Genomic DNA, 14,030 nt, shown 5'->3' on the forward strand with positions numbered 1-14,030 from the left:
TCTTCAAAGATAGTGATTCACTTACAGGACAGCTAACAGCTAACACATTTTAGGCCTTTAATCATTGGTACAAACAATATTCCAGAATGGGAAACTGTGACATTGTTGAGTAGCAGGTATATCATATGACTGTTGTATCACTCGAGAATAATGCAAATACACAAGACTGAAATTCAGAGAATAACACGTTCCAAGCCCAAGGAAAAGTTGCATGTGCAAAGTGGTATTATTAGTTTCACTGTTATTCATGTAGTCGAATCTGACCATAATGGTTAGTTGTGGCACAAGGCTGATTTCCTTGAGTAATGCATAATAATACAGTGTTAATACAAGGCAGGCAAAGTAAAACAGGATTAAGTTCCCAAAGCAATCAGGATCACCCTTATTTTGTGCAACATAATACAATGCTCTTGTTATTTCTCATCAGTTGGCTGAGAAAAAAGAAAAGGACTGTTACTGCTTTTATGATCTTGTAACCATGGCGGCTGCTGCTTATTCCATTTGTACTGAATGACCTAATTTCAGAGTTGCTCTTTCAAGGATGCATATTTACTTTGTAAGCATTACAGAAAGCATATTTGGACAATCCAGGATATTACAGCTCAGTGTAATCACAACATCTATTATTAATTCTAGGCAAACTTTTTGATACCAATAAACCTAATATGATCTGGTACCTTATTATTAAGTTAATAGCATAAGGTGAGGTAGAATACCTAATGATGGTACAATTAGTAATAGCTTATGGATGAGAAACTTAATTTGGAAAGCTAATGATTCTAAAGTATTCCTTCTCCATTACACCCTCTGTCTGCTTCCTAACTTTTGCATTACAAAATAATTAGATTTGTCAGGGATTAGCAAAGAAAGACGTCAAAGTTGGTGGGCGGAAGCTGCCGAAATGGGATAATATCTAAATAGCCAGATAAGCTTTTAGATCCCGACTGTCAGCAAGTTAATGGGGTCAGTGGCAACTCTCAAGCAAGACAAAGACACTCCTTAGTTTATTAAACAATGCAGTTCAGTTTGTTCATTGCTTTGACTGAACAGACAGGTTCTTTTTAAAGAAGAAGAATCGGCAAGTAGAAATGATAAAACTTAAAAAAAGACGTCAAAGTCTGTTTGCAAATTACAAACAAGGACAGAGTTTAAATGCAGTTCAACAACAACAAAGTGATTTGGCATCGGTGAAAAAAAAGGCTGTAAAACGATGGAGTTCCATGCAAGAACTTGGGTCCGATATCTATGAAATTAAATATGACGACGAAACGGATTCTGAAGAAGAGTTACCAACTGTCCTTCAGAACAAAGCGGTTTCTTCCTTTAAAGACTACAAGTTGAATATCAACGTAGGAGGCAAGATATTCCAAATCAACTACCGTGCTGCTGCTCGATTTCCCAAGACCAGAATTGGAAAACTGGCCACTTACACCAATCCCACAAGAAAATTGGATCTGTGTGATGACTACAGTGTAAAAGATAATGAATACTACTTTGATCGAGATCCTGCCATCTTTCGTCACATCTTCAACTTTTACAGGACAGGAGTCTTGTGGATTAAGAATGAGCTTTGCCCCAGAAACTTCCTCGAGGAGATCCACTACTGGGGTATACGAATAAAGAACACTAACAGGTGTTGCAGGATCTCGTTCGAGGAGAGGCAAGATGAGTTGAATGAGCAGCTAAAGGTGCAACGAGAGCTGCAAGCTGAACTTGAAGTGGAAGAAGATGAAGAGCATTTCAGAGATTTAATGTATGGTCATCAGAGAAGAGTAATCTGGAACCTGGTGGAAAAACCTTTCTCTTCAGTTACAGCCAAGCTGATGGCAGTTGCTTCCAGTATGTTTGTGCTAATCTCAATTGTAGCCATGGCCTTGAACACAGTCGAAGAAATGCAGTACAAGAGTCCTGCTGGCCAACTGAGTGGCCATACCTACATGGAGCACGTGGAAACCATCTGCATCATTTTCTTTACTATAGAGTACCTGCTAAGAATAATGTCCACTCCTGACATTGAGAAGTTTGCGCAAAGTGCTCTGAATGCCGTTGACCTCATTGCGATCCTCCCCTTCTATCTCCAGATCATCCTGGAATGTTTTGAGGATGAAGACTACGGGAGGCATGATCAGGATATTGAGAAGGTGGGCAGAGTGGGGAAAGTTGGCCAGGTGCTGAGGATAATGAGACTGATGAGAATTTTCCGCATTTTAAAGCTTGCCCGGCATTCCACTGGACTGAGGGCATTTGGTTTCACGTTGAAGCAATGTTACCAGCAGGTTGGCTGTCTTTTCCTCTTCATAGCAATGGGCATATTTTCCTTTTCTGCTCTGGTTTTCTCTGTTGAACATGATGTACCAGGAACTAACTTCACGTCCATACCCCATGCCTGGTGGTGGGCTGCAGTAAGTACAACATCAAAATCTTAAGCTATTGGACAATGGTTATTTGATTACACAGTGTTTATTCTCAGGCCTAAAAAAGAGTGCAACGCATGCTGTAAAGAAGTGGTGAAATTATCTAAATAAATAAATATTATTAGTGTCTCATATTATTATTATTATTATTATTATTATTATTATTATTATTATTATTATTATTATTATTATTATGTGCATGGCTCCCTGGTTATACCCTCCAAAATGTTAATTCTGAACAATGAAGTACTGTATTTGACCCTTCATAAAATTCTATGGATTACATCTTCTTTCTTCTTCAGCTGTCCATCGATTTTTGATGATGACTGAGGCCTGGGCAAGGCCTCATACAGTTTAGGACCCATACAGCTTGGCACTGGTGTCGTCGCAGAGCAATGTGTGGTTAAGTGCCTTGCTCAAGGACACAACACGCTGCCTCAGTGAAGGCTCGAACTAGCGACCTTCAGACCACTAGACCGACGTCTTAACCACTTGGCCACATGCCACACACATGGATTACATATTGGATCAAACAAGATATTTCCCCTTGGCACATTCCTCAACTTGCATAGGGTGAACTTTCAGGCTGTTCAGTTTTGAAATAGCTTTTCTAGTCCTTCTCAGTCTATGATAGGCGAAGAGTGGAATGGAGAGGGATAAAAGGAAATTTTATGAAAGTTTTTTTTTAGTGGACAGGTAAAGACTGCGAAAAACCACTTAATTATTTTAATATAGTTTGTTATGATATAATTTTAACACAATTAAGCTCCCAATCTATCCACATAATATATCCTGGCAGGTTGTATATACTTAATTTTCTTAAATGCTTCTAACAACTTGTTCAATTTCTCTGCATCTTTGAAGTAAATAATATCATCTTTTTAATCCTAATTTAGGTTTTGTTCTCGTAGGCTGTCTCTAAACTTTACCAATGACACTATATAATTTATTATCCAAGATTAATCCTGGTTTCAACAATTTCAAACATTATACCGAAAAAGTTTTTCTTTAAATTATATCCCTTGATATATTTAAGGTTGTTATTTTTTAAACAGTATGATTAACACATCTGAGTGTAGACTAGTCATGGTAGAAACAGTATTTCAAATCAGATTTTCAGTCCACTGAGTTTGAGTGAACTGAGTTTAAAATGCTTAAAATAGTTTTAAATATACAAACAGATTTCCAGATACAGTATATTGTAACACTGTAATAAGTTATTTCAAAATCTTTTAAAAAAATGTTATTTTTAACATCAGTGTCTTTGGCTCTTGGACCTTTTGGAACAGTCTGGATGATGGTAAAGTATAAATTGTTGTACCTCCCAGGAGTGATAATTCACCTTACGTGCTGAGCTAGCTTGATGGGTTAGCCTGCTTTGGATATGATATGTATTTTAAGACTAGCACAAAATATTGGAAAAATTCAATCTTGGCAAGGGCAAATTGCATTTAAAGTTATTATTTTTTGCTCCAGTTTTGCCAATATCTGGGGAACTCTGCAAGCAACAGAGAAATTCTGTTTTGATCTCTTTTGCAAAGATTGTGTTGATTTAATGGTATAGCTATACTTGTGTTTCATATTTAACTTTACTTTTCGTTTCACAAACTAACTCCTTCATAGCAACACACACAAAATGCTGGAGGAACTTGGCAGGTCAGGCAGCATCTACGGAAAAGAATGAACAGTTGACATTTCAGGCCGAGACCCTTCTTCAGGATTGAGAAGGAAGGGGGAGGATGCTGGAATAAAATGGTTGGGGGAGGAGAAAGAGGCAAGCTGGAACATGACAGGTGAAGCCAAGTGGGTAAGAAAGGTCAAGAGCTGGAGAAGAAGGAATCTGATGGGAGAGGAGAGTGGACAGTAGGAGAAAGGGGAGGAGGAGGGGACCCGGGGGCGGGAGGAGCACAACAGCCTTAGTTCTATTTTATGTTCAGTTCCATTGTTACGTTTGATACAGATTTTATTTTTGCCTAAGTCCATTTTATATTTAATTTTCTCTAATGCAAAAGGATTCTACATCAGTTCCTGCCCAGGGTTTCCCTTGCTTTTATTTTCTAGGATTAGGCTGCCTCTGCAGTTCCCATTCATAGATCAATCATTCTGCACTTAATTTTCCCACTTGTCTTTCATTTTCATTTAATTCTCAGTATTAATTCATCAGTAGCCAACATTTTTACGTCCTGCTGTTCGCGTGTGGTCAGATGCTGGTGCGTTGCTCTACTAACCATTCCAGTTACCGTCATGATTTCAGTATTTTTTTCCACACATTGAATCTGAACTCCACACTTTGTGATTTCCTCTTGAATGCTGAAGGAAGAATATGTTTTTAAAGTCAAAGTCGCCCCTGACTCTAAGCTTTATTGAACATAACAGTGGAACTTAAATACTCACTGCAAATTTCTGGCCTGAACAAGCACATTATAGAGGGACAGAAGCTATCCACTCAGCCAGGCCAGACCACGTCAACTATCCTATCAAACATGCCATTATTTTGATCTGTAAATTGTTCCTGTTATTGTTTGGCCTCGCATAACAAAAGGAGAAAGTCTGAATTCACCATAGTCTTTTTTTTTTGCTAAATTGTCAAGAGTGTATGATCAACACTATGTAGAAAATGAGCAAACATTTTTCTTGCTAATTATCGGGAAGATAAAGGCACTATCTTCAGTTTGTATCACAATGTTTACCTGAGCCAGTTACTCCATCCTTTGCACCTGCAGGTGCCTGAAACTGAAATGTAATATTGGTGTCTTATTTGAACCTGAGATAAGCTGTTCAGCACCAGGTTTATTACCATTGACTTGTGTGACGTGAAATTTGATTATGGCAGCAGTAAGGTGTAAAGACATAAAGATATTACTATAAGTTACAAAATAAATAGTGGAAAGGAAAGAAATACTGAGGCAATATTCGTGGGTTCATGGACTATTCAGGGATATGATGGAGGAAAAAGCTGTCCCTATAAAATTGAGTGTGGGTCTTATCCCTGATGGTAGTAAGGAAAGGAGGTGTGCCGGATGGTAAGAGTTCTTAATGATGGATGTCTTGACAATGGAAAGTTTTGTGCTTGTGACTAAGCATTACTGTACTTATATCAACACCACCTTTATTATTATTTCCACAGGATTCTTTATTCATTATTTTACCTCCATTCAGGGCCCCAAACAGTCCTTCCAGGTGAGGTAACACTTCACCTGTGGATCTGCTGGGCTCGTCTTTTGTGTCCGGTGCCCCCGATGCGATCTCCTCCTTTCTGGTGAGACCCTTCGTAATTCGGGGGGGGCTGCTTCGTCGAGCACCTCTGCTCCATCGGCCGGAAGTGGAACTTCCTGGTGGCCAAATGTTTTAATTGCAATTCCCGTTCCTGTTCCAACATGTCACTCCACGGGGCTACTCTTATGCCAAGAAAAGGTGACCCCCAGGGTGGATGAGCAACACCTTGTCTTCCCTCTGGGTAGCCTCCAACCTGATGGCATGAATATCGATTTCTCCTTCCGGTTTTAAAAAAATTCTCCCTCCCCCTCCCCTCTTCCTGTATTCCCCACTCTAGCCTCTTAACTCTTTACACCTGCCCATCACCTCCCACTAGGCGCCTTCCTCCTTCCCTTTCTCCTATGGTCCACTCTCTTCTCCTATCAGATTCCTCCTTCTAGCCACCTGGCTTCACTGAACACCTTCCAACTATCTTCCATCTCCTCCCCCCATCTTTTTATTCTGGCTTCTTCCTTTCCAGTCCTGAAGAAGGGTCTCACCCTGAAATGTTGACTGTTTATTCATTTCCGTTGATGCAGCCTGACCTGCTGAGTTCCTCCAGCATTTGACGCATGTTGCTTTGGGTTTCCAACGTCTGCAGACTTTCTCGTGTTTATTATTATTTCCACCTCTGCAATGTCTCCCGTATTTTCCCGTACCTCCGAGATTCTCATCCTTGCCTTCGCTATCTCAAGACTTGACCATTCTAATATATCCTGGTTAGATTTTCCTGTGCCCTAACTTACAGATCTACATTGCTCTTCACCCCTGTGATTGGTGATCAGACTGGCTCTGAAATTATGCTTAATGTTAAAATCCTTCTTCAACCATCAGAAATGCTGGGGGAGCTCAGCAGGACAGACAGCATCTTGGGAGGAAAATGAACAGTCGACATTTCAGGCCTAGACCATCACAGCTGGAAAGGAAGGGTGAAGAAGCCAAAATAAGATGGTGGGGGAGAAGGAAAGGAGTACAAGCTAGCAGACAGGTGAAATCAGGTGATGAGCAAGGTAGGCCAGATGGGTGACAGGGATGAAGTCAGAAGCTGAGAGGTGATAGGTGGAAAAGGTAAAGGCATGAAGTGGTAGTACTCTGACAGGAGAGGAGAGTGGACCATGGGAGAAAGGGGCACTGGAGGGAAGGAATAGGCAGGTGAGAAAGGTAACAGTGGAGCTAGAATGGGGCATGGAAAAAGAGAAGAAGAGGGGGGAGAAATTACCAGAAAGTTGGAGAAATTGGTGTTCATGCCCCCAGGTTGGGGGCTACCCAGATGTAATATAAAGTGTTGCTCCTCCAACCTGAGAGTGGCCATTGTGGCAGTTGAGGAAGCCTGGGACACGCATGTCAGAATGGGATCGGGGAATGTAATTAAAATGGATAACGACGGGAAATTCCTTCCTGTTGCAGATGGAGTGAAGATGCTTGACAAAGTGATCCCTCAATCTACGTTGGGATTTCTCTAACATAGAAATTTCTCCCCATTCTCTCTCTTTCCCTTTCCACATTCTAGCTCCCTTCTTACCCCTTCTCTTCTTCTCACCTGCTAACTCTTCCTCCTAGTGACCCTCCTTCCCTTTCTCCCATGGTCTGCTCTCCTCTCCTATCAGACTGCTTCTTCTTCAGCCCTTTACCATTTCCACCTATCACCTCCTAGCTTCTTACTTCATTCTCCCCCTCCCATCACCTGCTAACTTGTACTCCTTCCTCGCTCTGCACCTTGTTATTCTGGCTTCTTCCCTCTTCCTTTCCAGTCCTGATGAAGGGTCTCAGCCCAGAATGGTTTATTCCACACCATAGATACTGCCTGACCTGCTGTGTTTAATGTGTGTTCCTCTGGATTTCCAGCATCTACGGAATCTTGTGTGTTCTCTACTAGGTATTTGTGTTCCTCCAGTTCAGTCCCCAGTCTAATCCAACATTACCCAACATTAGCAGCTATGCCTGGAACTGTCAGGGCTTAAACTCTGGAATTCTCCCCACAAATATTACTGTGCCTTCTACCTCTCTTTCCTCCTATACCATTCTTTAAAATCCACTTGTCTGACTCTGGATTTTACCAATTAGCTTCAATTTATGGCATCTGAACTGAGTTATTGCTCCTGTGAGTTGTCCTGGAATGTTCATGATACAAGGGGAAACTGTTGCAAAAAACAAGTATACTTGAGCAAGCATACTGTACACTCTGCCTTTGAATTTACATTGATATAGTATTCATTTGGGAAGCCAGAATGACTCTTCAGATTGAGGGTTCATTATCCTTCAATGGCAATTTCATCCCAACAAAAACTAACTGGCCGCAGCATAGCTGACTGGTGTGAGCCATATGGTATTGACACTTCCGAAAAGATCGCAAGACCACAGAACGAGAGATTTAGAAAGAGGGATAAACGTCTTTAGTTAGAGGGGATACAAGAATAGCTGGGACTGGTCTCAGGACAGAGATGATTCGAACAGTTTTATTATTTCTATTTTGATTGAGAAGTATTTTACAGAAGGGCTGGTAATAATATAGTGATCAGTAGAAGAAGCATTCTTTTGTCATTTGTAGTGTGCAATTTGAAATAGTGATTTTCAGAAGTAAGAATACATGAAGGGAAATAAATTAGAAGACCGCATGAGAAGTGTGTCTTGGCACCCATTAGATAGGTCTAACAAAAAGCCGATGTGTGCAAAGGCCAAGTGGCTGATCTACGATTCTAATTCTAGCACAAGCACTTTACTTTCATTATTCGTTCTGTACACAAAAATTCACAGAGTGTTATCTGTCCTTTGTCACAGAATGTCTTGTTCTGTCTTTTACAAATAACCATGTTGTCTACGTGCATTCTAAAAGGGGAATTTATCTGATTTCAGGTTAGCATTTCCACTGTAGGCTACGGAGACGTCTGTCCAGAAACAATCCTTGGGAGGACTTTTGCTTTCGGTTGCATTGCTTTTGGGATCATTTTAAATGGGATGCCAATCTCCATCCTGTATAATAAATTCTCAGACTATTATTCGCAGCTCAAAAGCTATGAATATACAACTGCATCAAAGCAAAGAGGGGAAATTAACTTTCCAGCAAGACTAAGACAAAGGATAGCGGAATGCTGTGGAGGAGTCCCTCACCATCATCTGCCCAGAGAGCAATAACATTTCTTCAACAAATGGACTTCCTTGTTTTGGGAAATAAATGCTTTCTTGTCTTTTTTTCTTTTAAAGATCTAACACTGTTTTGAAGAAATATCTCACTGTTGCAATGCAGAGAACAGATTAGCTTGTTCTCAGAAAAATGAAGGATTTTTAGAAAAACAGCTGGAAGTATTCTGTATTTAGCTTTCAAGGTTGAACTATTTGGCATTCAACATATCATGATATTACTCCCTAGCTTTGGACCATAACAAAAAGGTTTGTTTCACAAACCAATAGGCCCAAGTTAAATACTTATCGTGCAGCTCAAAACAGATAAAATGTGTTTTTGTGCACAAGTGAAAGTACAATAGAAGAATGATCTAGATTTAGAAATTACAAGCATTGTGTCAAAAATTGTAGATGGTATCAAATTAGGATTAATTATAAGAAAGAAACTGAGCAGCAAATAGCAAACTAAATTCAATTTGGTGATGTGTAAGGAGACATAAACATTTGAAAATGCTGGAATCTGGAGCAACATGCAATCTGCTGGAGGAATTCAACAGGAAGAAGGAAATTATCAAATGTTTTGGATCACAGCCCTGCATCAGGGCTGAAAGTGGAGAAGGGAGTTGGCTGATATAAAGAGAGCTCAAGGTGGTGGCTGGACTAAAGAGGGGTGAAAGATGAGAAGGGGGAGAAGATGAGATCTGTAGCGATAGGGGATTCATTAATTAGGGGAACAGACAGGAGGTTCTGTAGTTGGGGATGAGATTCCAGAATGCTATGTTGTCTCCCAGGTGCTTGGATCGGGAACATCCCAAATTGAATCCACAGCATTTGTAAGTGGGAGAGTGAGCAGCCAGAGGTCATAGTCCAGATCAGTATCAATGACTCAGGTAGGAAGGCTAATGAGGTCCTGCATAGTGGGTTCATAGACTTAGGTGCTAAGTTAAAGCACAGGACCTCCAGGGTTGTGATCTCAGGATTGCTACTCGTGCCACATGTTAGTGAGGTCAGAAATAGGAAGATCATACAGTTAAACATCTGGCTAAAGAGATGGTGCAGGAGGGAGGGCTTCAGATTTTGCGTTATTGGGCTCTCTTTCAGGGAAGGTGGAACCTGTACAGAAGAGACGGTTTGCATCTGAACTGGAGGCAGACTGATATCCTTGTGGGGTATGCTAGTACTGCTTGTGGGGTGGGGGGGTGGTTCATGGTTTAAATCAGAGTTGCAGTGGGATGCAAACCAGACATTGGAGTTGCAGCTAGGCCTACATACAAAGTCAGGAACTGCAAGATTGAGCATAATGGGACTAATGATCTGAGTGGTGTACACTTCAATGCAAGGAGCATTGCAAGAAAGGCAGATGAGCCTAGGCAATGAATCAGCACATGGAATTACAACATTTGTACCCATTAATGAGACTTGGTTGCAGGAGGGGCAGAACTGGCAGCTCAATCTTCCAGGATTCCGTTGCCTTAGATGTGATAGAGTGGGAGGGCTTAAAGGTGGAAGGGTGGCATTGCTACTCAGGGAAAATGTGTCAACTGTGCCCGGACAGGACAGACTGGAAATCTTGTTCACTGAGGCTATATGGGTGGAAATGAGGAATAAGAAAGGATAACTACATTAATGAGATTATATTATAAATCACCCAACAGTCTGCGGGATTTAGAGGAGATTACAGGCTGCTGCAAAAAACATAAGGTGCGATAATCAGTGATTTTAACTTGATGCACATTAACTGGGACTTGCACACTGTAAGAGGGCTGGATGGGTTAGAATTTGTTAAATGTTTTAAGGAAAGTTGCCTTAATCAGTACATCGAGATCCCAGCTAGAGAGTGAGTTACTAGGGAATGAGACAGGGTAGGCGACAGAACTTTGTATCTATTGATCATAATGCCACAAGTTCCAAGATAATTATGGAAAAGGATGGGTCTGGTCCTTGGGTTGAGATTCTAAATTGGAGGCTGTTTGCTGGCAAAAGTGTACTTTGGTAAGTGGGAGGCCTTCAAAAATGAAATTTTGAGAGCACAGAGTTTGTATGTTCCTGTCAGAATAAAAGGCAAAGATAACAGTTGTAGGGAACCTTAGTCTTCAAGAGATATTGAGGCCCTAGTTAAGAAAAAAGAGGAGGTGCATAGCAGTATAGGCAGGAAGGAGCGAATGAGGTACTTGAGTATAAGAAATTCAAGAAAACACTCAAGAAAGGAATCAGAAGGCATGAGGTTGCACTAGCGGACAAGGTGAAGGAGAATCCCAAGGGCTTCCATAGATATATTAAGAGCAAAAGGATAGATTTCAATTGGTACATTTAATATCAGAGAAATGTATACAGTATACATCCTGAAATTCTTTTTCTTCGCAAACATCCACAAAGAATGACAGTTAAATGTTAGAACCACAAAGCCCACCCCCCCCCCCGCAATTCACCTCTCCCATGCATAAGCAGCAGCAAAGCAATGACCCCCTCTCCCCCACCAGCAAAATAAGCATCGGCACCCCCCACCGAGCACTCAATGCAGTAAAGCATTAATAATGACACACACTTGCAGTACCCCAAAGACTAATCGTCCAGCCGATATTTGACATAGCACAGATTCTATCTCTCCCTAATAAGGGAAAAAGAGGTGTCCCGTTTCACAACGAGAGGGGAGGTGTAACAAAACAATTCACGAATTTATGGTATTAAAAGAACAGCGGAGTGGACTGTGAAAGCTGGAGACAGTTGTTGCAGGTGATAAGGAGAAACACAAAGGGCTAACTGCTGGCATCTGCTAAGTAAAGGAAGTGATATTCGAAACCATGGTGGGGGGGGGGGAAGTGCATGGCAGAATCAAATCAGGCTGGGATGGGGGAAGCCTGTGGATGAACTACGTGTGTAATGGAACCAGGAGGGGAGGGAGTGATACAAAGATGGGTGAGGGGGGATGCTGGAGGATAGGAGTGAACAAACATCAGAGGACTTGTTGAGGGTCAGGAGGAAAAGGGGCAAAGGAAGCCCTGCAGGAGGGGTGAACTAGCTAAAATTGTAAACCATGTCGGTGCCATCGGGTTGTGGACCACCCAGGCAGAATGGGAAGCTCAGTTCCACTAGTTTGTGTCAGCATCACCCTGGTATTGGAAAAGGTCGAGGATAAACAGGACAGCAGGGGAATGAACAACTTCTCTTTTGACTGCTCTCACATCTTACAGGTCAGCAGTGTCATCTGAATGGACCCTGGCTATGTCTTTCTGAAATGGAACAATCCCTTTCCAAACCTCTTGTACTGCACAGCTCCTTCTCCATTATGTTGAAGATTACATTGGTATTGCTCCCTGCAACCAGGCGGAACGCATTAATTTTAGCACCTTTGACACAAATTTCCACTCAAGTCTCAAATTCACATGGACCATTTCTAACTCTTTGATAGATTTCTCTGGCTACATCTCAGGAGACAAACTATCCACCGAACAACACCTCATATACCACTTGCACAGTCTACAACCAAATGACACAAACATGTATTTCCAATCTTATGTAATCTCTGCCCCAGTAAGGTTTATTCTGCCCTACTTCTTTCCTTCTGATCCTCTGCTTCCAAATTTTGCCCCCCCCCCCAACTCCTGGTTCCATCTACTCACTATGCACATAGTTCACACAAAGGCTGCCCCCACTCCCTCCATCTGGTTCTGGGTCCCTCTGTCATTCATCTCTTCCCTAATGGTCCTATTGTAATCTCCTTATTAGATTCTAGCACAAGTAGCCTTTGTGTTCCTGCTTGTCACCACTCAGCAATGGTCTTTAACTAGCACCCTCCTCTCCCCTCGTGTTCCCTTCCCACCCCCTCTGCTTTCCTTCATCTGCTTCTCATTTCATTTCACTCCATCTGCCCCATCTTTCATGCACCTGTCTCTGTCTCCCAACCTCATCACTCGTCCACCACCAGGCGCAACCTACCCATCATCTTTCACACCACTTCGGGACTCCTGTCTCATCACTCCTCCTCTACTCTTTATGTTGACAATCTCCCTCCTTGGTCTCTGTCCCGACGTAGGCTTTTGATCCGAAATGCTGACAATTCCTTTCTCCTCACAGAAGCTGCTCGACTTGAGTTCCTCCAGCAGACTGGTCTTTGTATAATAAAATGTAAGTTGGTTCATGTTAGTAGGAGGGAGGAGACTTGTCAGATAATATATAAAAACATAGAAGGATAGAGGAGTTCAGGAATGCAAATATATATGTTAATAAAGCTGACACAGCAAATTAAATCTATTGACAGCAAATGAAGCATTGTGCGCATTTCTAAAGAAAGAAATAATACAGATGTTAAATTTATAAAGAGTTTTGATTATAAATAAATTGCTTACTTTGTACAGTCATGACCTCTATCCTACAGAAAGGATGCTGCAGCACTCAGCAAAGTACAGAAAAGATTCTTCATGAAAATCTGTTGTTTTTATGATCTTATTAAAATTCAGAAGACGGGACTACCAAGAGAGACTGAGCAAAAAATGGATTTTTCCTCAGGATTAAAAAAAAATGCGGAGATTCTACAGTGTTGCAATAATGACAATACTCCCATTTTTGGGGTTGTGTGTAAACAAAGGAGCATAGAAGTAATATAATACAAAGAATTTAGGAGGACGTTCTTTGCCTGGATTGTTGCATAACTTGGAAACCCATCCCTGTATAGATAATTGAAGCAAACAGCATTGATGCATTTAAAGAGTGGTTTGATCTGTAGATAATAGAAAAGGAAGAAATGCGTGTGGTTTGAATACTTTCATCATTCAATTCTAGAGAGTGGCTTTTCCCTAGCTGTAGAATTAAATGCTAGTTTTAACGAGTAAATTCAGTCAACAAAGAGACAGATAAATGGCTGTCAACTCCATTTATTGAAACGATTCTTCATTAGACTATCAGCTGAATGGTGTTGTAGAATTTAAGGAAAAGACCTGAGTATTCTGAACCAGCCATTCCACGTGTGTTTCTCAGGATATGACAGGGCTGTAATTTCTGGAATCAGCAGTCAGTGAATGGTAGCTGTCCAGTGTCTACAAGGCAATCTCAGTTGAAGTCACCATCCTGTCCTAGAGTGAGAGCCTAGTGCCTGGGAGGAGCAATGAAGTGCACAATGCATTTATTTCCCTGTAATTCAACATAGAAGTTATTGTGCTTCATTTGCAATACTTATAAACATTTTGCAAGTTCAATAAAAGTTTGCAGTGACTCTTTGTGAATCTCATTAATTTGTGCCTGGAG

At 41.2% G+C, this 14,030-nt stretch overlaps 1 protein-coding gene across 1 annotated transcript; it reads left to right on the top strand.

The window, feature by feature from the left end:
* Positions 1 to 1,088: 1,088 nt before the first annotated feature.
* kcnv2a (potassium channel, subfamily V, member 2a) lies at positions 1,089 to 12,081 on the top strand. Its single transcript, XM_059969096.1, has 3 exons — positions 1,089 to 2,402; positions 8,523 to 8,768; positions 11,766 to 12,081. Exons 1-3 carry the CDS (start codon positions 1,089 to 1,091, stop codon positions 11,880 to 11,882), a joined length of 1,677 nt encoding a protein of 558 aa, XP_059825079.1. The 3' UTR covers positions 11,883 to 12,081.
* The last annotated feature ends 1,949 nt before the right edge of the window (positions 12,082 to 14,030 follow it).

This window comes from Hypanus sabinus, chromosome 5 (genome assembly GCF_030144855.1).
Source record: "Hypanus sabinus isolate sHypSab1 chromosome 5, sHypSab1.hap1, whole genome shotgun sequence".
In the NCBI taxonomy this organism is placed as follows: Eukaryota; Metazoa; Chordata; class Chondrichthyes; order Myliobatiformes; family Dasyatidae; genus Hypanus; species Hypanus sabinus.

Excerpts from the sequence above, each read along its gene's own strand:
- kcnv2a (XM_059969096.1), top strand. The coding sequence starts at position 1,089 with ATGATAAAACTTAAAAAAAGACGTCAAAGTCTGTTTGCAAATTACAAA. Across the intron at positions 2,403-8,522 it reads ATGCCTGGTGGTGGGCTGCA|GTTAGCATTTCCACTGTAGG; the intron begins GTAAGTACAACA and ends ATCTGATTTCAG. Across the intron at positions 8,769-11,765 it reads TAGCGGAATGCTGTGGAGGA|GAGGAAAAGGGGCAAAGGAA; the intron begins GTCCCTCACCAT and ends GTTGAGGGTCAG.